Source organism: Cherax quadricarinatus, chromosome 91 (genome assembly GCF_038502225.1).
Source record: "Cherax quadricarinatus isolate ZL_2023a chromosome 91, ASM3850222v1, whole genome shotgun sequence".
Lineage (NCBI taxonomy): Eukaryota > Metazoa > Arthropoda > Malacostraca > Decapoda > Parastacidae > Cherax > Cherax quadricarinatus.
The window spans coordinates 4,629,782-4,652,477 of NC_091382.1; the positions used below are offsets into that span (position 1 = coordinate 4,629,782).

General features: G+C 40.3%; 1 protein-coding gene across 10 annotated transcripts in view; it reads left to right on the top strand.

Moving 5' to 3' along the window:
• The window catches only part of poe (E3 ubiquitin-protein ligase-like protein poe), a 166,094-nt gene that overhangs the window by 32,669 nt on the left and 110,729 nt on the right, over positions 1 to 22,696 (top strand). For 7 of the 10 annotated variants that reach the window (XM_053800041.2, XM_053800042.2, XM_053800043.2 and 4 more), the window contains exons 18-23: positions 231 to 551; positions 2,320 to 2,448; positions 4,614 to 4,861; positions 5,304 to 5,532; positions 8,295 to 8,473; positions 9,053 to 9,289. In XM_053800041.2, the coding sequence (XP_053656016.2) occupies positions 231 to 551; positions 2,320 to 2,448; positions 4,614 to 4,861; positions 5,304 to 5,532; positions 8,295 to 8,473; positions 9,053 to 9,289 (1,343 nt within the window). The remainder of the gene's footprint in view (positions 1 to 230; positions 552 to 2,319; positions 2,449 to 4,613; positions 4,862 to 5,303; positions 5,533 to 8,294; positions 8,474 to 9,052; positions 9,290 to 22,696) is intronic. The other 3 variants (XM_053800046.2, XM_053800047.2, XM_053800049.2) reach the window with 1 other exon arrangement.

A 22,696-nucleotide genomic window follows, 5' to 3' on the forward strand; every position in this document is an offset into this window, starting at 1 on the left:
CCTCCATAAGCCATGTGTGTTGCAAGAGGTGACTAGAATGCCAGGAGCATTCTAGTCACCTTTTGTAGTTGGTGGGAGACTCTCTTTGTGTTAAAAAAAAAATTGTGTATATTCAGCCCTTGTATAATGCAGATTCTTACAGTGGGAATTTGCCATTGCACAGATTGCTCAAGGCATAAAATTTTAAACTCGATGTAATGCACATAAACTAATTTTTTGCTGTTTTCTAGGCTTGCAGTTTCATCCTAGCCACACCAGACACACTCAAGTATGGTGCATTATATGACACTCTTGTCAGTCTTTTGGGAATAGGCTGCCAGAATGACCCAAGCTTACGAAGTGCTAATGATGCCCAGCTGACTTATCTGGGACTCTGTGGTGTGCAGTATGCGTTCTCTTTGGCCTACCGACTCCTCCTCACAATGCCACCTTCAGTTTCTGCTCTAGAAGCTATGGCAACCACCGAGACCAAACTTGAGGGATCTCATCTGCTTCATGCACTCTTATGGGGCCCTCGTGCTTCACACAAAATATTCAATGGATGGATAAAGGTATGACAAAATAGAGTTTTTACTATTTTTAAAACTAAACTGGCAAAAGCTAATACACTAGCAAACTTCAGAATGAAAGGTAGGGGAGTAAAGGAAGGTAATGTATTCAGATGTATTTAAGGATAGATGTATCAGTAGATAGTTCAGTGAGTGATGAGGCAAATTAAAGCATAGAGGGAAAGCAGCAATAAATGACCCTTGTGGGTTTAATGCATAATTTTTTTTTTTTTCACCCCCAACAAGTCTGCCGTCTCCCACTGAGGCAGGTTGACCCGAAAAAGAAAGAAAATCCCAAAAAAGAAAGTACTTTCATCAACTTTCAACACTTTCACCTCACTCATACATAATCGCTGTCTTTGTAGAGGCTCTCAGATATGACAGTTTAGAAGTCCTTCCAAGCTGTCAATATCCCAAACCCCTCCTAACCTAACCTAACCGGTTTCCCTAAATCCCTTTGCTAAATATTACCCTGCTCACACTCCAACAGCTCGTCAGGTCCCAAAAACCATTCGACTCCATTCACTCTTATCTAACATGCTCACAGACGCTTGCTGGAAGTCCAAGCCCCTTGCCCACAAAACCTTCTTTACCCCCTCCAACGATGACCCCTACCCCTCCTTCCTTTCCCTACAGATTTATACACCCTCTAATTCATTCTACTTTGATCCATTCTCTCAAAATGACCAAACCACCTCAACAATCTCTCTTCACCCCTCTGACTAATACTTTTAGTAACTCCACACCTCCTAATTTCCACACTCCAGATTCTCTGCATAATATTTACACCACACATTGCCCTTAGACAGGACATCTCCAGTGCCTCTAGCCACCTCCTTGCTGCAGCATTGACAACCCAAGCCTCATACCCATATAAGAGTGTTGGTACCACTATACTTATGTACATTCTTTGCCTCCATAGGTAATGTTTTTTGTCTCCACAGACACCTCAACGCACCATTCGCCTTTTTTCCTGCATCAGTTCTATTGTTAACCTCATCATTCATAAACCCATCTGCTGACAAGTCTACTCCCAGTAAAAATAATTATTGGGATTTGAAGCATAGTCTTAATACCACAGTAAAGATTTTGTTACTTTGAATTTTGCCTTAATAGAAAATTCAGAAAAATGACTACTGTTGATACCAAGTCTTCCAGTCTGGGGATGACTAAGTATTGAGAACATGGTTGGAACTTGCTCATCAGAATGAGTATCTAGTAAATAAATGATACAAACTGAAGTTACACAGTTGAGACAGACTTAATACAGGAGTTTCAAAGTAAGTGGTGGAAATTATTGGGATAGGATTAAAAGCTATGATATTGCCTCTCCCTACAAATATCAAGTAGGGTGGAAGGTCAGTAGACAGGAAAAAATATAATGGTGTGAATATATATCACTGTTGCCAAAACACACTGGTGAAGCCATAAAATGATCCAATAGTCTTAGGTGTGTTAGGTAAAAGAACATGTGCAATTGATGCGACATTTTATTTTGGCAACGTTTTGCTCTCCAGGAGCTTCGTCAAACTCTGGAGAGCAAAATATTGCCACAATTCAATGTTGCGTTAGTTGCACTTGTCCTTTAACCTAACATATTGTCGACAGTTCTATCAACAGTATTACAGTTTTAGGTTTGAGGGAATTCCTTTTCAGATTGTTTGAAAAAATCTAATACAATATTTAAAAGTGGGTTTTGATGGCAGGATGAAGTAAAGGGTGGAAGATTCAACAGTTTATACTTGTATGCAGTATTTATCTTCGATTTCAGGATGGACTAGTACGCCAAAGCTTGACCACTCAGAAAGCAGATGCCTTATTGAAATCTGTTGCTAAAACCATGTGCAATCTGAAACATGATCTTAAGGTTGCCAATCACCTCATCACTTCCTTGAGTAAGGTAAGTTTAAAAAATAGGGCATATATTTGCAGATGCATGTGTGTGCTCATGAAAAAGGCCTTGCAAAACTAAAAGCACTATCTGAATGGTTTTGTGTGTGTGTGTGTGTGTGTGTGTGTGTGTGTGTGTGACTTGACTTAACATAAGAAAGAAGGAACACTGCAACAGGCCTACTGGTCTATGCGAGGCAGGTCCAGTTCTCCCACTGGCTTAAGCCAGTGCCTTGACCTAGTGAGGTCAGACATGTCGCTTAAGGGAGGAGCATTTGACCTAGTAGCACAAGCTAGTCAGGTCCAACCCACACCTACTCGCGTATTTATCCAATCTATTTTTAAAACTAAACGAAGTTTTAGCGTCTGTGACGGTATTCGGGAGTTTGTTCCACTTATCCACAGCTCTGTTACCAAACCAGTGCTTTCCTGTATAGTTCCTGAATCTGAATTTTTCCAATTTAAAGCCATTGCTGCCAGTCCTGTCTGTTAGATATTTTTAGCACGTTGTTTACATCCCCTTTATTAATTAAGAACATAAGAACATAAATGAGGAACACTGCAACAGGCCTACTAGCCCAAACTTGGCAGGTCCATGTCAGAACCAACCCACCAACAAAAATATTTGCCCAACCCATCCCCAGAGCCACCCAAGCAACAAGCCCCAACAACCCCTTCTCCCCATCAATGTGCAAGTCCCGCTCAAATCCATCCCCTCTCACTCATAGAATACAGAAAGAAGGAACACTGCAGCAAGCCAACCGGCCCGCACTAGGCAGGTCCCCCTTAAACCCAGACCCACAAACAAAACCACGTGCTACTCCATCCATGGAATAAGTTCTGATAACCCGGGCACTATTAAAGAGGGTACTGAGTGAGCTGAAATACCTGGTCCATCACCAGGGTACTGAAGCACCTGGTCCATCACCAGGGCACCAAGGGAGCTGAAGCACCTGGTACATCACCAGGACACCGAGGGAGCTGAATCACCAGGGCACCAAGGGAGCTGAAGCACCTGGTCCATCACCAGGGCACCGAGGGAGCTGAAGCACCTTGTCCATCACCAGGGCACCGAGGGAGCTGAAGCACCTGGTCCGTCACCAGGGCACTGAGGGAGCTGAAGCACCTGGTCCATCACCAGGGCCCCGAGGGAGATGAAGCACCTGGTCCATCACCAGGGCACCGAGGGAGCTGAAGCACATGGTCCATCGCCAGGGCACCGAGGGAGCTGAAGCACCTGGTCCATCGCCAGAGCATCGAGGGAGATGAAGCACCTGGTCCATCGCCAGAGCACCGAGGGAGCTGAAGCACCTGGTCCATCGCCAGGGCACCGAGGGAGCTGAAGCACCTGGTCCATCACCAGGGCACCGAGGGAGCTGAAGCACCTGGTCCATCGCCAGGGCACCGAGGGAGCTGAAGCACCTGGTCCATCGCCAGGGCACCGAGGGAGCTGAAGCACCTGGTCCATCGCCAGGGCACCGAGGGAGCTGAAGCACCTGGTCCATCGCCAGGGCACCGAGGGAGCTGAAGCACCTGGTCCATCGCCAGGGCACCGAGGGAGCTGAAGCACCTGGTCCATCACCAGGGCACCGAGAGAGATGAAGCACCTGGTCCATCACCAGGGCACCGAGAGAGCTGAAGCCAAAAGCCTGCTCAGCACCAATGCCTCTCACTCATAAGAGCACAAGAAAAAAGAAATATTGCAGCAGGCCAGGTGGCCAACACTAGGCAGGTCCCCCTTAAACCCAAACCCAGACCCACAAACGAAAACACCTGCCCAACCCACATTACACTCCACCCACTTGACTCGACTGACTTTGTCTGTCTGTCTGCGTCTTAATTTGCTATTAACTGATGTAAATAATTTTTGCATTTGAATCTGTGTGAATAAATCTATTTGAATATAGTGTTAATGTGTTGGTATTGCTGGCTCTATATGAGTACAGTACAGAAACAAAGTTAGGATCACTAAGGAAATTGCATTCTAAATGTAGCCAAACATAATACATTAGTTAAAGCAAATTTCCAACTTTGTCCTAAATATTCAGGTGTAAATACATACCTAAATTTTAATTGTAAATAGGTATTTCATTTAAGATTCATATTTTCTAAGTGATTTATTTATTTATGGTAGTCATTTACTTAAGCTGCATTTTAATTGTTTTATTTTCCCAGAGCTATGCTTCAATGGTGGGTTCACCACTTACGAGCTCTGAGCAACTGCCAGCATTCTCTGACCTCTACATGCTGGATACAGTGTTAGCACGTCTTCAAGTGACTCTTGATGATGCTTGTCAGAAGGGTGATGTTGATCTCCGCTCCTGTGAAGGTGCAGATCTTCTCAGAGCTTTGGATATATCTGCAGATCAACTTCCCATTTCTGGTCTTTTGACTTTAATACAAGCTCTAGCTTGTGCTACAAGGTATAGCATTTCCAGCACATTGAATTTTTTTTTTCCATAACACTTCGGTCGTCTCCCACTGAGGCAGGGTGACCCAAAAAGAAAGAAAGAAAATTTCATCATTCAACACTTGCACCATCACTTATATAATCACTGTCTTTGCAGAGGCACTCAGATACGACAGTTTATATGTCCCTCCAAACTGCCAGTATCCCAAACCCCTCCTTTAAAGTGCAGGCATTGTACTTCCCAGTTTCCCCGAATCCCTTCACAAAATAGATATAAGACTAATTACTGAAGGGAAGTTTTCCCTTAATCATGTAAAGTGCAATATTTATAAAAATGTAAATTTCTGTAATTTGAGTTGTACAAGTAACATGCTAATATGTATATGTGCACAATATTTTATTGTACAGTATTTGACTTAATTAAACAAACTGAATTATGTTTCAAATCTCTGCAGATGGAGCCTTTTGCAGCAAATGAACAGTGTTCTTGAGGAAGGTAGCAGGTTACCTCCAGAGGCCTTGGATGCCTATTGTTCAGTGTTAGCAGTGTCTGGGGGCCATGTACCTCGTGCAGGTCCACACCCTCCATGCCTTACTCGAGCAGCCCTGCCTGCCCCACTCAAAACTGCACTTGACAACTGGAATGCAAATAACATGACTGATTTTCCAGCAGCACGTGCATGGGTGAGTACTGTAACATCTGTGATGTAAGATGACTAGCTACTATACTGCATTAATCTCTTAAATAACTTGAATGCATACTACTAAAGAATAATTTGAGCCACTTAATTATACAGTACAAGGCTTTAATTTAAAAAATAATTGTATGATGTCCTTTTGACTGTTATATGTTCTCTTTGTGCATTTGATTTTTTGACAAATATGAATTAAGACCACTTCAGTCTCTTCAAGAAGTTAATGTTTTTGAAATTCATTTAGGCCGGTATGAATTAAGACCACTGTCTTTAGGTAGGTACTAAAAATAGAAAACTCAAATAATTTTTTCCTTTTCACCTACTACTGACATATTGTAATGTTTATGACTTTCGTCATTACAGTATTTATATTTCATTATTTATTTGCAATTCAAGTGAGCACAGCAGAGGATAATAAAACAAAACCATGTCACTGTGAGAGGGTAACTTAGTCGCCTCTCCTCTGAACCACACCTTTGTCACTAGCTTCGACTCTTCTTTGCTAACCAAATAAATGTTATCTTATAAATGTACTTCATAGTACTATACAAGTAGCGTTAATGTTGTAAGAGGATACTGTTGAACTGATCATTGTAGGGTGTAGTGATGGAAGCCAGATATTGAGCATATAGCAGTTTCCTTCGTTAGGAGAGAAGTGTTGATATTTGGCACTATTGATTGTGCTCAGCAGTGAATTATGATTGTAATCCCTATAATACTGTTCATTGTTATTTAATTTTAAGCTATCTTCCATTGATTGCAATCATTAGGGCTTGCTCCATCTGCTGAAATGTGCAGCTAAACTTGTATTTTCACTCCCAACTAGGTTTCCCACCAGTCCCTATTTGTATGAGCTGCGTTGGCTCCCTATCAAGGCAAGAATTGAATTTAAACTGTTTATTAACATTCAACTCTACTAAGTTTAATGAACCCAGTGTCTTGCTGATATGCTTGCACCTGCAGGAGTAAGAAAACTCAAAAATCACAATAGATATATCAGTAGCATTACTTGAGCTTGTTTGTGTCTTCATTTTAGACATGTTAATTTTTCTGCTGCTAACATGGGAACACATGTTTAGCTTTCAGTATTAAGGTATCTTCATTGAAACTTGACTCTGATGTTACTTTGTGGGTTCTTCACCAGCATGCAAAAAATCAAAGAGTGGCTACTATTTTAGTTTTTTCACACCAGAAAAAGAAGAAATGGGGTTGATTAAGGGAGGGGCGAGCATAATCACCAACATTTTTTTTTTTTTATCAGATTTCACTGGGATTTTGACAGTGGATTAAGCAGCTTAAAAAAAACAAACATATAGGCTGTGTTTGTTTTGACTGTTAGCCTTCAAGTTAGAAAAAAAAATATTTTTGGACAATTTTATGGATCCTAGGGCTTTACAATTTCTACTAAATTGGGAAGATGCACAATGCTCTAGTTGACATTAGATGAAAGATAAAGGCTGGGTTAATAATGACCCAGAGCATTTTAGCGATAATGTCAGTAGATTCCATAAAAAAAATGTTGAAATTAGTTTTTTTGCTGTTTTTTAGAGGAAAAAATCATTAACAAAAAGCTGTTCACAATATGGCAAATCTTCTCTGGGTGTTTGTAGAACCATCATTCCTCAGTAACATCTGCAAAAATCATGACAATCCAATGAATATTTAATGAAAAAAATGGATTAGAATGTCAATAACTTACTACCGAGATGTTTTTTATTTTTGTGTGTGTGAAACTTTAGGGAAATCGCACGCCACCGTTCAGCGTGCTACACCACTCTTATCTTCTCTACAGCCTGCCAGCTACTGACGGACTTACTGTATGCTCTCCTCACACTAGCCAGCACACAAGTTGCCATGTAGAATATTTACAATGAAATAATCATAAAAATCGTAATTTTAGGAGGAAAAAAAAAAGACAACTCCTAATTACCAACATGTATTTTTGCTGACAGCAGAACAAAAAAAAATACGTTTAATGAAAAGCATGACTAGAAATATGATAAACAAGCTGATTACATCAAACTGTTGCCAGAATTTTGCACTATTTTTCAGTAAGAAAACATTTTTTCCATAATTTTTCAATTTTAACCCGTAAATGGTCCAAGCAGATCTACGTTCACATGTGTAGTGCTACAAAAGTAGATCTTTGTTTTTTTTTTTTTTTTACATATTTTTAAATATAAAAAAAAAATAGATCAAAGTTTTTTTCACATTTTCAAATGTATAAAAAAACAAAAAGAAGATCTACTTTTTTTACATTCAAATGTTGAAAAAACGTATATATACGTTTGGACCGTTTACGGGTTAATATCTTGATCACTGAAAAAAGGCAAAACATAATTGTGAATATAGTAAATATGACGTGAACAAAGGTAAAGTCAGGCCTGTAAATGCAGCCAACAGGTCAGGGTAGTCAACTCCTACATTTTTTTATTTTTTGGGGTAATTCATTGATGAAAAGCTTAATTGAGAGCAAGGCAATTAAGACCTTAACCAAGATCAAGGTATTTTGTAAACTACAAGTATATCCTTTCAAGGGAGCCCTGATGCTGGTGAGGGGGTTCTTGATCTAAGGCATTGGAGCTTCCATCCCCTCCTTGGATGAAACCTAATTTCCTCCTATTCCCTAGGCACTATATAACCCCTTTTGGGTTTAGTGCTTTGCAGTGATTGTAATAAAAGTAATTAAGAATAGGTTGAATTAATTGGTGATTGCCATATATTGTAAATGTATAATTGTTCTTGTTACAGAGAAACAGCATGAGTGGAGATGTCCTTCCAGGAGAGACTTACGTGTCAGGCGTTGTAATGGGTCATGTGTCAACTCTTTCGGCTCAGCCTGCCTTCACCATCAACTTTTCACTAAAGCACGTCATGCATACCCTTGTCACATTTGCAACAGATCTGGCAGGGTATGTTACACTTCATAGGTGACCACACTCAATACCTTTCTAGTCTAATATCATGTGTTATGGCACAAATGAACTCACGTGGAGAAAATAGAATAAAAAATAAGAGGATTACAATATGTTTCAACCTTTGCTGAAATTCTCTTCGGTGGTCAGTTGAAATATACTGTACTCCTTTATTATCTTTTGTTCTCTTTTCTCCAGGTTGGTTCAGTTGTACAATTGACCAATGTTTATTACACTTACGTGCTTGGATCTTGTGCTATATTCGTTAGTTACTATGGATTAATTTATTCTATGAATGTTACTATTAATTTCATTCCATTGCTGAATAATTAAAAATATTTTATTAAGTTATTTTAGAAATTTCTTCCTTTTTCCTTAACCCTTTCCTCTTTTACCCTTCTCTTCCTATTCCCTCCCCTTCCTCTTTTTTTATTCTCTTTACTTTTGCTGTATTTACCTCCACTCTTCTTTTCCTTCTCCTACTTGCAATATTCCTTCTACCCTTCTCTTATCTTTAAAAAATCTTCACATCTTTACTCTAATTCTGTCTTCCCTCCTATGTCTCTGCTCATTAAACAAAATGCCATACTTCAGCTGGTGCAGTGACGATGAGAAGACTGGAGGGCTTCTGACCAACACCCTTGTAAGCCTGGCTGTTGATGCTACATGTGACCATGTCTCTGAATGCGTGTCGAGTGCAATCGATCGTCTCTTACCTGCTCAAGAAGGCACAGAATCCTCAACATCTCCTGACCCATTCCATCTCACCCTTTACTCTCATTTGCTCACACACGTAGAGTCTCTTTTGCAGACGGCTGCAGCTTGTGATGGGTAAGTTGAAGCGAGTTGCCATGATATTTTCTGTTTTATCAAAGAGGATTTGTGTATAGTATTCTATGAGCCTTTCATGGCAGTGAGCTTTTTTTTTTCTATATATCAGTAGTGTTTAAGAACAGTTTTGTTGTATAATTGTACATTCCTGTTCTTAAAACTGTGCTTAGCCTGCTTCCAGTACTTTTCATCGAGATCATTCCATTTCCTGTCTACTCTGAGAATGAAGAAATATGTTGACATCCCTGTGGCTAACTAAAGCCCTTCAGCTTTGTCACCAAGTACCTGTTTTTCTCCTCTCCCAACAGCCTGTCCCTGTCCACCTTATCATTTCCTATGAGTATTAAGTATATTGTCATACCCCCTGGTTGTTCTGTTCACCAGTGTTGAGATTCAGAGTGAACAGTGTTGAGATTCAGATCCATTAGCCTCTCTTCATAACTGATACCCCCTTTTTACTACTTTTTCTCCAGTTTGTTGACATGTTTTATAAAATAATGCGACTTTGCGGAAGTAGCCGATATTGCTGCCACCAGATCATTGAGGGTGAACTTCATGCCTCTGTATCTTGGTAACTAATGATCGAAAATTTTTGTTTAGTTTTATTACCTACAGAAAATTATTATCTTTAATTCTGTAAGAATTTTTTTTTTTTTTTCAAAAAATTCTTGGACCCTGGTGTACACTTTGAGATTTGACCTCTGGGCCCTGAAAGGGTTAAAATATACCAATGCAGTAAACAGCTGTGTTTGTTATGATTATGTCAGCATGCCACATTGACCCAGTGACTGCTTTCGATAGAGTTCCACACCAGAGGCTATTGAGGAAACTTAAGGCACACGGGATAGGAGAAATTTTTTCCTGGGTAGAGGCATGGCTGACAAATAGACAGCAGAGTGTTTGCATAAATGGGGAGAAATCAGAATGGGGGCACGTCACAAGTGGTGCTCCTCAGGGATCAGTGTTGGGCCCGTTGTTCACAATTTACATAAACGACATAGATGAGGGAATAAATAGAGACGAGCAAATTTTCTGATGACGCCAAAATAGGCCGTCCAATTCATTCTAATGAGGACACTAGAGCACTCCAGGATGATTTGAATAGACTGATGCAATGGTCGGAGAAGTGGCAGATGTAGTTTAATATAGACAAATGCAAAGTTCTAAATGTTGGACAGGTAAATAACCATGCCACATATAAACTAAATAATATTTTTATTTATTATCACACTGGCCGATTCCCACCAAGGCAGGGTGGCCCGAAAAAGAAAAAATTTCACCATCATTCACTCCATCACTGTCTTGCCAGAAGGGTGCTCTACACTACAGTTTTTAAACTGCAACATTAACACCCCTCCTTCAGAGTGCAGGCACTGTACTTCACATCTCCAGGACTCAAGTCCGGCCTGCCGGTTTCCCTGAACCCCTTCATAAATGTTGCTTTGCTCACACTCCAACAGCACGTCAAGTATTAAAAACCATTTGTCTCCATTCACTTCTATCAAACACGCTCACGCATGCCTGCTGGAAGTCCAAGCCCCTTGCACACAAAACCTCCTTTACCCCCTCCCTCCAACCTTTCCTAGGCCGACCCCTACCCCGCCTTCCTTCTACTACAGACTGATACACTCTTGAAGTCACTCTGTTTTGCTCCATTCTCTCTACATGTCCGAACCACCTCAACAACCCTTCTTCAACCCTCTGGACAACAGTTTTGGTAATCCCGCACCTCCTAACTTCCAAACTACGAATTCTCTGCATTATATTCACACCACACATTTAGGATTTAGGAGTTCTGGTTAGCAGTAATCTAAAATCAAGACAACAGTGCATTAGTGTTCACAATAAAGCTAACAGAATTCTTGGCTTCATATCTAGAAGTATAAATAATAGAAGTCCTCAGGTTGTTGTTCAACTCTATATATCCTTGATTAGGCTTCATTTAGACTATGCTGCTCAGTTCTGGTCACCTGTGAAGGCTTACTCAGCCCTGTAACAACTTCAGACAGTATTACTCAGGCTGGCTCCTCTTCAGGAAAATTAATGAATAGAAAAAGAAATAATTCACAAAGATGAACACTTAATTATTTATTAAATCAAACATAAAACATGAAAGGTATATCCTATTTGAAAGAAAAATGAAAAATGAAATGAATAAAATAACATTTGAACTCAACGCTAATATCTACAGGGGTGTCTGGTGTTGGTGACACTGTTGTTGAAATCGTAGCCGTTGCTGATGATGGGGTCGGGGGGGGGGGGGGGGGGGTTGCAGGTGTTGGTGACCATCCACTGGCTAGTTCTTCACAGTATACCAGTGAGTAATCTCTCCCGATGACAGGAAAGCAGGTTCTTTACCACTGCAATGATGTGGGGTTATGTCCTGCAATTTCATACAGGTGCACAGGTACTTAAATGCAAAATGGGGAAGTCTCTGGACGTTAGTCCTTCTCCTGTTCTTCTCGTTGATTGACAGGTGACCCTCACTGTCATCCAAGCTGAAAAGATAGACAGGTTACCCACTGCTTAAATGATCACTCTCCATGGCAGTGTACAATACTCAAAAGACATGGTGATTATTACAACAGTCAACCTAGAGCAAGACTGAAAGGACTAAGTTTATTATTGGTCAAAAGTGAAGCTTTTAACCAATAAATCCACTAGAATACAAGGCAGGCATGTACTTACAGTAGTGTTGGGAGCTGCGAGTCGAGTGATTTACTGTTTGACCAGAGCCCCACACGTCACCTTTCGAGGGGGGGTGGGGTGGAAGAGGGAGGGGAAGGGATAGCAGGAGCTAGACTGACCCTATGTTAACAAGCAGCCGGCAATCAAACTATCACTTTAGGGGTGGGGGAGAAAAGGCGGGAGAAACGGGAGCGTGACTTACCCTACCTTAACTAATAGCCGGCAATGAAACTATCACTTTCGGGGCGGGGGAAGAATGGCGGGAGCGTGACTTATCCTACCTTAACTAGTAGCCGGTAATGAAACTATTGTTACTATATTGCTACTCCTATCTATTGAACTTTTCCCTCACACTCCCCCATACCAAGACTTATAGTCAAGGAGTATAAGAAGAATAGGCGAGGAAAAAGTTCTAACATGTGGAAGTCGCGTAAGGCAACAAATCTTCTACTGACTGTCACGACTTAACCAGTCAGAGAAATAATTGGATGAACCATTGATATACACAATATGGAACTTAAAAGCCTGGAGTGCCAATGTCCACCTCAAGAGGCGACTGTTGGTTCCCTTAAAAGTTTCTAGGTATATCAAAGGTTTCTGGTCCGTTTCTAAAATGAATTCTTTTCCCAGCAAATAAAACTTAAGTTTGGAGATACCCCACACAAGGGCTAAACATTCCTTTTCTATTGTGGAGTATCTTGTTTCTGCAGGAAGGAGTTTCCGGCTTAGGAAGCCTACAGGGAAGGGAGTACCATCATGGTATTGTAGTAACACCGCACCTAAGCCAGTATTGGAGGCATCAGTTCTCAAACAAAATGTTTTATTAATATCTGGAATCTTAAGTATAGGGTCTTTCGAAAAGATACTTTTAATCTCATTAAACTTTTCCCGAGCTACGTCGGAAAGTTCAAGAGGTTCCTTCACAGACTTTTTAAGGAAGTCCGATAAGATGCCTGTAAGATCTGCAAGATTCGGGATAAACCGTGCATAAAAATTTACAGAACCAAGAAAGCTACGCATGAGCTTCTTGGTTTTGGGGAATTTAAATTCTAATAAAGCTTTGATCTTACTGGGGAGAGGCTGCAGAGAGTTATTAGAAAGTATCAGTCCAAGATATCTAATCTTGTTATACCCAAGGAAGCATTTCTTTGGCTTGGCAGTGAGGCCATTTGAGCGTAACGTACGCAAAACTGATGTTAATGTTTGGATATGTTCGCCCCACGTAGATGTCATTACGTAAATGTTATCAAAATAAACTGAAACATTTGGCATATTACCCAAGACCTTTCTCATCAGTTTCACTTAAGTAGCACAGGCAGTTACCAAACCGAAGGGCATAGTTCTATATTGCATCAGTCCTTGGTGTGTAGGAAAAGCGGTGTACTGCTTAGAAGAAGGATCTAACATTACTTGATAATATGCCTGCGCAATATCAATCTCTGAAAAGAAGGAAGAGTCATAAAATTTGTGTAGATCGCTATCTATTAAGGGCATAGGCTCAGCATCCCACCGAGTTATAGCATTAAGGCCTCTGAAGTCAATAGCAAGTCTATATGAATTATCCTCCTTCTTAACCATGACTACTGGTGAACAATATGCAGATACTGAAGGTTCAATGATCTTTAGTTTTAATAATTTGTCTACCTCTCGGTCAAATGCATCCCTAAGGTGAACTGGAACTGGGTATAATTTCCGTTTGATAGGATTGTCTGTCACTAAGTCAATCTTATGGACTACCGTGGAGGTAACACATGGCATATCAGTAAAGACGTCTGAAAAGTTACTCACACATTGAAGTAGTTTGTCTCTTATGGTCATCCAAAGATTCATTAATATTAATGTTGGTTGCGTCCAAGTGGTCAAGAGTCACCAAGTCATGTAGTTCTTCATCATAGTCTAAGTTAGAGGTGTCAATTACGCACACCTTACATTCTTCAGTTGTCTTATCAAGTTCGTGTGGAAAAACTAAGTCAAAGTTATTAAGGCAGTTAACCGAATTTCTTCGGTAATATTTCTTAAGGATGTTGATATGATAAAGCTTAGGTTTCCCCTTGACTTCTATGAGGTAGTCAACTTTCCCACAAATTTTTAATACCTTATACGGACCTTTCCATGCTACTAATAATTTATTTGACTTAATCGGCAAAAGTACAAGAACTTCATCCCCTACGTTAAAACTTCTCTGACTTTTGGAATCAAAATAGGTTTTGTACTGGTCCATTGACAAACTTAGGTTTTTTGAAACTATGTCAGAGGTCTCCTCAAGTTTGGATCTAAGGTCAAGGAGAAACTGGTAAGAAGACTGAACCTCAGCATTTACCTCCTCATTAGTCCATAAGTCATGAAGGATGGACAATGGGCCTCTGGCCTGTCTACCATAGGAGTTCAAAAGGTGAAAACCCCAAAGAGTCACTGGGAACTTCCCTCATGGCAAACAAAGCACAGGGTAGGTAACGATGCCACTCCTTAGGTTTAAGGGAGCAAAGTTTCCTTAAAATGGACTTGAGAATCGAATGCTGGCGCTCAATCCTCCCATTACAGCTGGGATGATAGGGTGTGGTGAAGAGAGGCTTCACTCCCAGAAGTTGGTATAGATGTTGCATTAAGTCAGATGTGAATTGTGTCCCACGGTCAGACAAAATTTCTCTAGGGATGCCCACTCTGGAGGAGAAGGACAAAAGGGCTTCAGCCACCTCTGTAGTAGTTATGGTCTTTAAGGGAACGGCTTCAGGGAAACTCGAAGCATAATCAACTAATGTTAATATATATCTATGTCCCCCAGATGAAAGTGGAGATAAAGGACCAACAGAAGGGTGCTTGGTCATTACAGTCTTTAAAACATCTTCCAACTTTTTGGACCTTCTTAGGACAATCTGGACGTTTATGTCCCTTAACACCACACAAATGACAAACAGGAATAAAAGAAGTCATTTTACTTTCCACTAGAGGCTTTGATTTCTTAAGGTCTGATGAACCCTTGCCCTTAGGGTTCGATCCCTTTAGGTTTTTATAGGAATTGTGAGCCTCAGCATACAGGTCAGCAGCCTCAGCAACTTCCTCAGCTTTAATCAGGTTACGTTCTCTAATGAATGTTTGTATCTGGTGAGGGAGAGCTGTCAGGAACTGGTCAGCAACCATGAAGTCTCGAAGAGATTCATAACTGTGATCAATTCCTGAACACTCTATCCAAAAGTCGAACAAACGAAAGAGTGTTACCTGTAACTGTTGAAAGTTCTGGCCAGGCTGTAAGGTGGCATACATGAAATCTTTCCTGTAAGAATTAGTGGTTTTTTGATATGCTTTAAGGATTGCCTTTTTCAGTAGGTTATAATTACATATGATATCCTGCGACAAAGTTGCATAGATATTCAAAGCGGTACCAGAAAATAACATTCCTAACCTGGTAGCCCAGGTGTCAGCAGGCCATTCACAGAGGGTAGTGGTATTTTCAAACCTGATAATGTATGAAGTTATGTCTTCCCCCTCTGTGAAGGGAGGTAAATTAGGTGTTGGAATATGTGCACTGACTGCACGTTGTTCCATTACTCCTTCCTCTAATTGTTGTTGTGTAAAAGTTAACTTTTTATTCTCTAATTCAAGGCGAGATTTTTCGAGCTCGCGATCCTTTTCTCTTTCCTCAAGTTCTCTTAATTTAACTTGTTCTTCACGTATCTTAGCTTGTTCCTCACGTTCCCGAGCTCTTTCCTCACGATCAAGTCTATCACGCTCTTTTTGGTCTCCTCGCTCTCTTTCTAACTGTCTTTCTCGGATTTCTCTCTCAATTCTCTCTCTCTCCTTTTTCTCTTCTCTTTCGATTCTCTCTCTCTCCTTATTCTCTTCTCTTTCCCTTTCTAACTGTCTTTCTTCTCTCTCAATTCTTTCTCTTTCAAGTCTTTCCTGGATCTTAGCACTAATGAAAGATTCTAAATTTTTCCCTGTTATTCCTAACTTACTTCCAGCGTTCATCCAAAACTGGTATTCATCCATACTTGCAAGAATAACTTAAACTATCTGGGGAAATGAAACGGGTATTAAAGAAAACGGAGGGTTCAATTCCTGCTCCGCTCAAACTGTAAATAAACCAGAGGGCTCGATCCCTGCTTCAATTAAACAATATGTATTAACGAAAACGAAGGGTTCTATGCCGGCTCCGAGCAAACAGTAAGTAGAATGGGGTCCCTTGACCATCCAATCTTCTCGCCAACAAATCAAGAGTGTCCTATGACAGTTCCCTTGATATAATGAAGAGCTCAATGAAACAAGTTGTCACTGGAAAATCTGAACTGAATCTGCACTCTCTCGAAAGGCGTACAATTAGGGGGGATATGATCGAGGTGTATAAATGGAAAACAGGAATAAATAAAGGGGATGTAAATAGCGTGCTGAAAATTTCCAGCCAAGACAGAACTCTCAGCAATGGTTTCAAGTTGGAAAAATTCAGATTCTGAAAGGATATAGGAAAGCACTGGTTTGGTAATAGAGTTGTGGATGAGTGGAACAAACTCCCGAGTACAGAGAGAGAGAGATTCTGGGAAATGTTGAGTGAATGCGTGGGGAGTTTTGAATCAAGTGTGAGAGTAATGGTGGTTGGGGATTTCAATGCTAAAGTGGGTAAAAATGTTATGGAGGGGGTAGTAGGTAAATTTGGGGTGCCAGGGGTAAATGTAAATGGGGAGCCTTTAATTGAGCTATGTGTAGAAAAAAATTTGGTAATAAGTAATACATATTTTATGAAAAAAATGATAAATAAATATACAAGGTATGATGTAGCATGTAATGAAAGTAGTTTGTTAGATTTTACTGTAAAAAACCTTAAGACGCCTTTAACAATCGGTGCCATTTACCGGATACCCCACACAAACATCCCAAACTTCAGTGAGAAATTAAAGGCACTAATAACAAACAGACAAATGAATAAGCACCACCTTCTCTTAGCTGGAGACTTCAACATCAACCTTGGCTTACTAGATGATCAGCCTGTAACTGATTTCATCAACAATATGAACAACACACTTCTCATACCAACAATAACTAAACCAACCAGGCTCACTGAAACAAGTGCAAGTATAATAGACCACATATGGACCAATATACTAGCCCCCCTTAAATCAGGGATAATCACAGATAGCACTACAGACCACTACCCTACCTTACTCTTGACAAACATTAGTAAACCACCACTTGAATACAACAAAGTCTCATTTAGACTCCATGATGAGGCCTCAATAAGGAAGTTCACAGCTGACCTAGAGACTGTTGACTGGCCTACAGAATTCTCCAGGGCCAATGGTATTGATGACTGGACAGACATTTTTCTTAACAAACTACTTAGACTATACAACAAACATTGTCCTATAAAAACGAAACAGATCACAAACAAACGGCTTGGTTGCCCATGGCTAACCAGCACCATTCTGAAATCCATTGATAAGAAACACCAATATGAAAAGCAATATAGACAGGGCTTAATACACACAGATATTCTTAAACACTATTCATCAGTCCTCACCAAAGTAATAAAGAAAGCCAAACAACTATACTACTCCAGTAGATTCACTGACACAAGAGGAGATATAAAAAAGACCTGGAAAACACTCTCTCAGATTCTAGGGACCCACAAACTGAAAAAAACCAAGAATATTGTCCTAACTAAACCTAATGAAACACCACTGCAACCCACTGACAGCTAACAAGATAAACGACTTCTTCTCAACCATAGGTTCTAATCTCGCCAACAAAATCCCACATACCAATGCCCATTCCGGGGACTACCTAGATGGGAATTTCCCAAATTCCTTCTATCTTGCTCCAACTGAGCCCACGGAAGTCACCGAGATTATAAAGTCACTTAAAAATAACTCGGGTAATCTGTCTCATGTCCCACCATTATTGTACAAGAGAGTGGCCCATGTCCTCTCGCATATTATCTCATTACTTTTTAACAAGTCACTAGAAACTAGCACCTTCCCGAAATTACTCAAGACGGCAAGGGTTACACCAATACATAAAGGTGGTGACCCTACAGATTTAAACAACTATAGGCCAATATCAAACTTACCATTGCTATCCAAAATCTTTGAGAAACTCGTGCACAGGAGACTGTATTCATTTATAACGTCACAAAACATACTCAGCCCCTGCCAATTTGGATTCAGGAAAAATAAAAGCACTAACGATGCAATCATAAAAATGCTACATCTGCTTTACACAGCATTGGAAAATAAGGAATATCCACTAGGAATTTTTATTGACCTAAGAAAAGCTTTTGACGCAGTAGACCACGGCATCCTATTCCACAAACTTGACCATTATGGTATAAGAGGCCATGCGCTTGCATATTTCAAATCTTACCTTACTAATAGGTATCAGTATGTCACCATTAAAGACACAGCATCAACAACACAGCCACTTGATACTGGAGTTCCGCAGGGAAGTGTCCTAGGTCCCCTGCTCTTCCTCATATACATCAATGATCTTCCAAACGTATCTCGACACCTGAACCCCATTCTCTTTGTTGACGACACGACTTATGTCATCTCTCACCCTAATCTTGCCACCCTCAACACCATTGTTAATGAGGAGCTGATAAAAATATCGACTTGGATGACAGCCAATAAACTTACGCTTAACGTTGACAAAACCTACTACATTATGTTTGGTAGCAGAGCAGGAGATGCGCAAATTAACATTAAGATCGACAACACTCTAATTGCCAGGCATAATGAGGGCAAATTCCTAGGCCTATACCTCGACAACAACCTGAATTTCAGCACCCATATCCAACACATAACCAAAAAAGTATCCAAAACGGTTGGGATCCTCTCCAAGATACGATACCACGTGCCGCAAACTGCCCTTCTCACACTATACCATTCACTTATATATCCATACCTCACCTATGCTATCTGTGCTTGGGGTTCAACTGCAGCAACACACCTAAAGCCAATAATAACCCAACAAAAAGCCGCAGTAAGAATAATCACTAAATCCCATCCCTGGCAACACACCCCCCCCCCACTCTTCATAGATCTAAACTTACTCCCTGTTCAGTACATCCACACTTATTACTGTGCAATCTACATCTACAGGACCTTAAATTCCAATATTAACCTTGACCTAAAATGCTTTCTTGATAGTTGTGACAGAACCCACAGGCACAACACCAGACACAAACATCTTTATGACATTCCCCGTGTCCGACTAAACCTTTACAAAAATTCAATGTATGTCAAAGGCCCTAAAATCTGGAACACCCTACCTGAAAATTCCAAAACTGCAGACACATTCACCACCTTCGAAACTACCATCAGAAAACATCTTATATCCCTGATACACCCTGTCAACTAATAATACGAATACCACCTGGTGGTTCACACTTACACTCACTCACCCATTTGACCATAAACAGAAATATCAATCTCAATCTCAAAATAATGAATCTTAACTAGTCATAAGTTGGCCTGTGATACTCCAATACTGAAACTATGTATAGTGCCAAAACAAAAGCATTCACATTGCTAAACTCACAACTAGTATTTAGTCACTTAGCCATAATACCAACTTACCTCATAATTTTGTTATATTTTAAACTTAAGATTTAATGCAAGTCTGCCGGAAATGCCTAGCCATGCTAAGTGTTCTAGTGGTACACTCTGTAATTATTATTTTACTACATGTAAACCACACAATAACCAAATTCTGTAAACTCAGCATTGTAATCCTTATAGAGAATAAACTTTGAATTGAATTGAATTTGATTATGTATTGGTGGATAAAAGGTTGATGGGTAGGCTCCAGGATGTACATGTTTATAGAGGGGCAACTGATATATCGGATCATTATTTAGTTGTAGCTACAGTTAGAGTAAGAGGTAGATGGGAAAAGAGGAAGGTGGCAACAACAAGTAAGAGGGAGATGAAAGTGTATAAACTAAGGGAGGAGGAAGTTCGGGCGAGATATAAGCGACTATTGGCAGAAAGGTGGGCTAGTGCAAAGATGAGTAGTGGGGGGGTTGAAGAGGGTTGGAATAGTTTTAAAAATGCAGTATTAGAATGTGGGGCAGAAGTTTGTGGTTATAGGAGGGTGGGGGCAGGAGGAAAGAGGAGTGATTGGTGGAATGATGAAGTAAAGGGTGTGATAAAAGAGAAAAAGGTAGCTTACGAGAGGTTTTTACAAAGCAGAAGTGTTATAAGAAGAGCAGAGTATATGGAGAGTAAAAGAAAGGTGAAGAGAGTGGTGAGAGAGTGCAAAAGGAGAGCAGATGAAAGAGTGGGAGAGGCACTGTCAAGAAATTTTAATGAAAATAAGAAAAAATTTTGGAGTGAGTTAAACAAGTTAAGAAAGCCTAGGGAAAGTATGGATTTGTCCGTTAAAAAACAGAGTAGGGGAGTTAGTAGATGGGGAGAGGGAGGTATTGGGTAGATGGCGAGAATATTTTGAGGAACTTTTAAATGTTGAGGAAGAAAGGGAGACGGTAATTTCATGCACTGGCCAGGGAGGTATACCATCTTTTAGGAGTGAAGAAGAGCAGAATGTAAGTGTGGTGGAGGTACGTGAGGCATTACGTAGAATGAAAGGGGGTAAAGCAGCTGGAACTGATGAGATCATGACAGAAATGTTAAAAGCAGGGGGGGATAGTGTTGGAGTGGTTGGTACTTTTGTTTAATAAATGTATGAAAGAGGGGCAGGTACCTAGGGATTGGCAGAGAGCATGTATAGTCCCTTTATATAAAGGGAAAGGGAACAAAAGAGATGGTAAAAATTATAGAGGAATAAGTTTACTGAGTATACCAGGAAAAGTATACGGTAGGGTTATAATTGAAAGAATTAGAGGTAAGACAGAATGTAGGATTGCAGATGAGCAGGGAGTCTTCGGAGTTGGTAGGGGATGTGTAGATCAAGTGTTTACATTGAAGCATATATGTGAACAGTATTTAGATAAAGGTAGGGAATTTTTTATTGCATTTATGGATTTAGAAAAGGCATATGATAGTGGATAGAGGAGCAATGTGGCAGATGTTGCAAGTATATGGAATAGGGGGTAAGTTACTAAATGCTGTAAAGAGCTTTTATGAGGATAGTGAGGCTCAGGTTAGGGTATGTAGTAGAGAGGGAGAATACTTCCCGGTAAAAGTAGGTCTTAGACAGGGATGTGTAATGTCACCATGGTTGTTTAATATATTTATAGATGGGGTTGTAAAAGAAGTAAATGCTAGGGTGTTCGGGAGAGGGGTGGGATTAAATTATGGGGAATCAAATTCAAAATGGGAACTGACAGTTACTTTTTGCTGATGATACTGTGCTTAAGGGAGATTCTAAAGAAAAATTGCAAAGGTTAGTGGATGAGTTTGAGAATGTGTGTAAAGGTAGAAAGTTGAAAGTGAACATAGAAAAGAGTAAGGTGATGAGGGTATCAAATGATTTAGAGAAAGAAAAATTGGATATCAAATTGGGGAGGAGGAGTATGGAAGAAGTGAATGTTTTCAGATGCTTGGGAGTTGACGTGTCGGCAGATGGGTTTATTAAGGATTAGGTTAATCATAGAATTGATAAGGGAAAAAAGGTGAGTGGTGCGTTGAGGTATATGTGGAGTCAAAAAAACTTTATCTATGGAGGCAAAGAAGGGAATGTATGAAAGTATAGTAGTACCAACACTCTTATATGGATGTGAAGCTTGGGTGGTAAATGCAGCAGCGAGAAGACGGTTGGAGGCAGTGATGTCCCGTCTAAGGGCAATGTGTGGTGTAAATATTATGCAGAAAATTCGGAGTGTGGAAATTAGGAGAAGGTGTGGAGTTAATAAAAGCATTAGTCAGAGGGCAGAAGAGGGGTTGTTGAGGTGGTTTGGTCATTTAGAGAGAATGGATCAAAGTAGAATGACATGGAAAGCATATAAATCTATAGGGGAAGGAAGGAGGGGTACTGGTCGTCCTCGAAAGGGTTGGAAAGAGGGGGTAAAGGAGGTTTTGTGGGCGAGGGGCTTGGACTTCCAGCAAGCGTGCATGAGCGTGTTAGATAGGAGTGAATGGAGACGAATGATACTTGGGACCTGACGATCTGTTGGAGTGTGAGCAGGGTAATATTTAGTGAAGGGATTCAGGGAAACCGGTTATTTTCATACAGTCAGACTTGAATCCTGGAAATGGGAAGTACAATGCCTGCACTTTAAAGGAGAGGTTTGGAATATTGGCAGTTTGGAAGGATATGTTGTGTATCTTTATACGTATATGCTTCTAAACTGTTGTATTCTGAGCACCTCTGCAAAAACAGTGATAATGTGTGAGTGTGGTGAAAGTGTTGAATGATGATGAAAGTATTTTCTGGGGATTTTCTTTTTTTGGGTCAGCCTGCCTCGTTGAAAAAAAAAAAAATGCATGTGTAGTGTGACCTAAGTGTAAGTAGAAGTAGCAAGACGTACCTTAAATCGTGCATGTTTACGAGACAGAAAAAAGGACACCAGCAATCCTACCATCATATAAAACAATTACAGGCTTTTGTTTTACTCTCACTTGGCAGGACAGTAGTACCTCCCTGGGTGGTTGCTGTCTACCAACCTACTACCTAGGACAAATTATTTATACTGTAATAATAAATAATAATAATAATAACACCTAGGTAGTAGGTCGGTAGACAGCAACTGCCGAGGGAGGTACTACCGTCCTGCCAAGCGAGTGTAAAACTAAAACCTGTAATTTTTTTACATGATGGTAGGATTGCTGG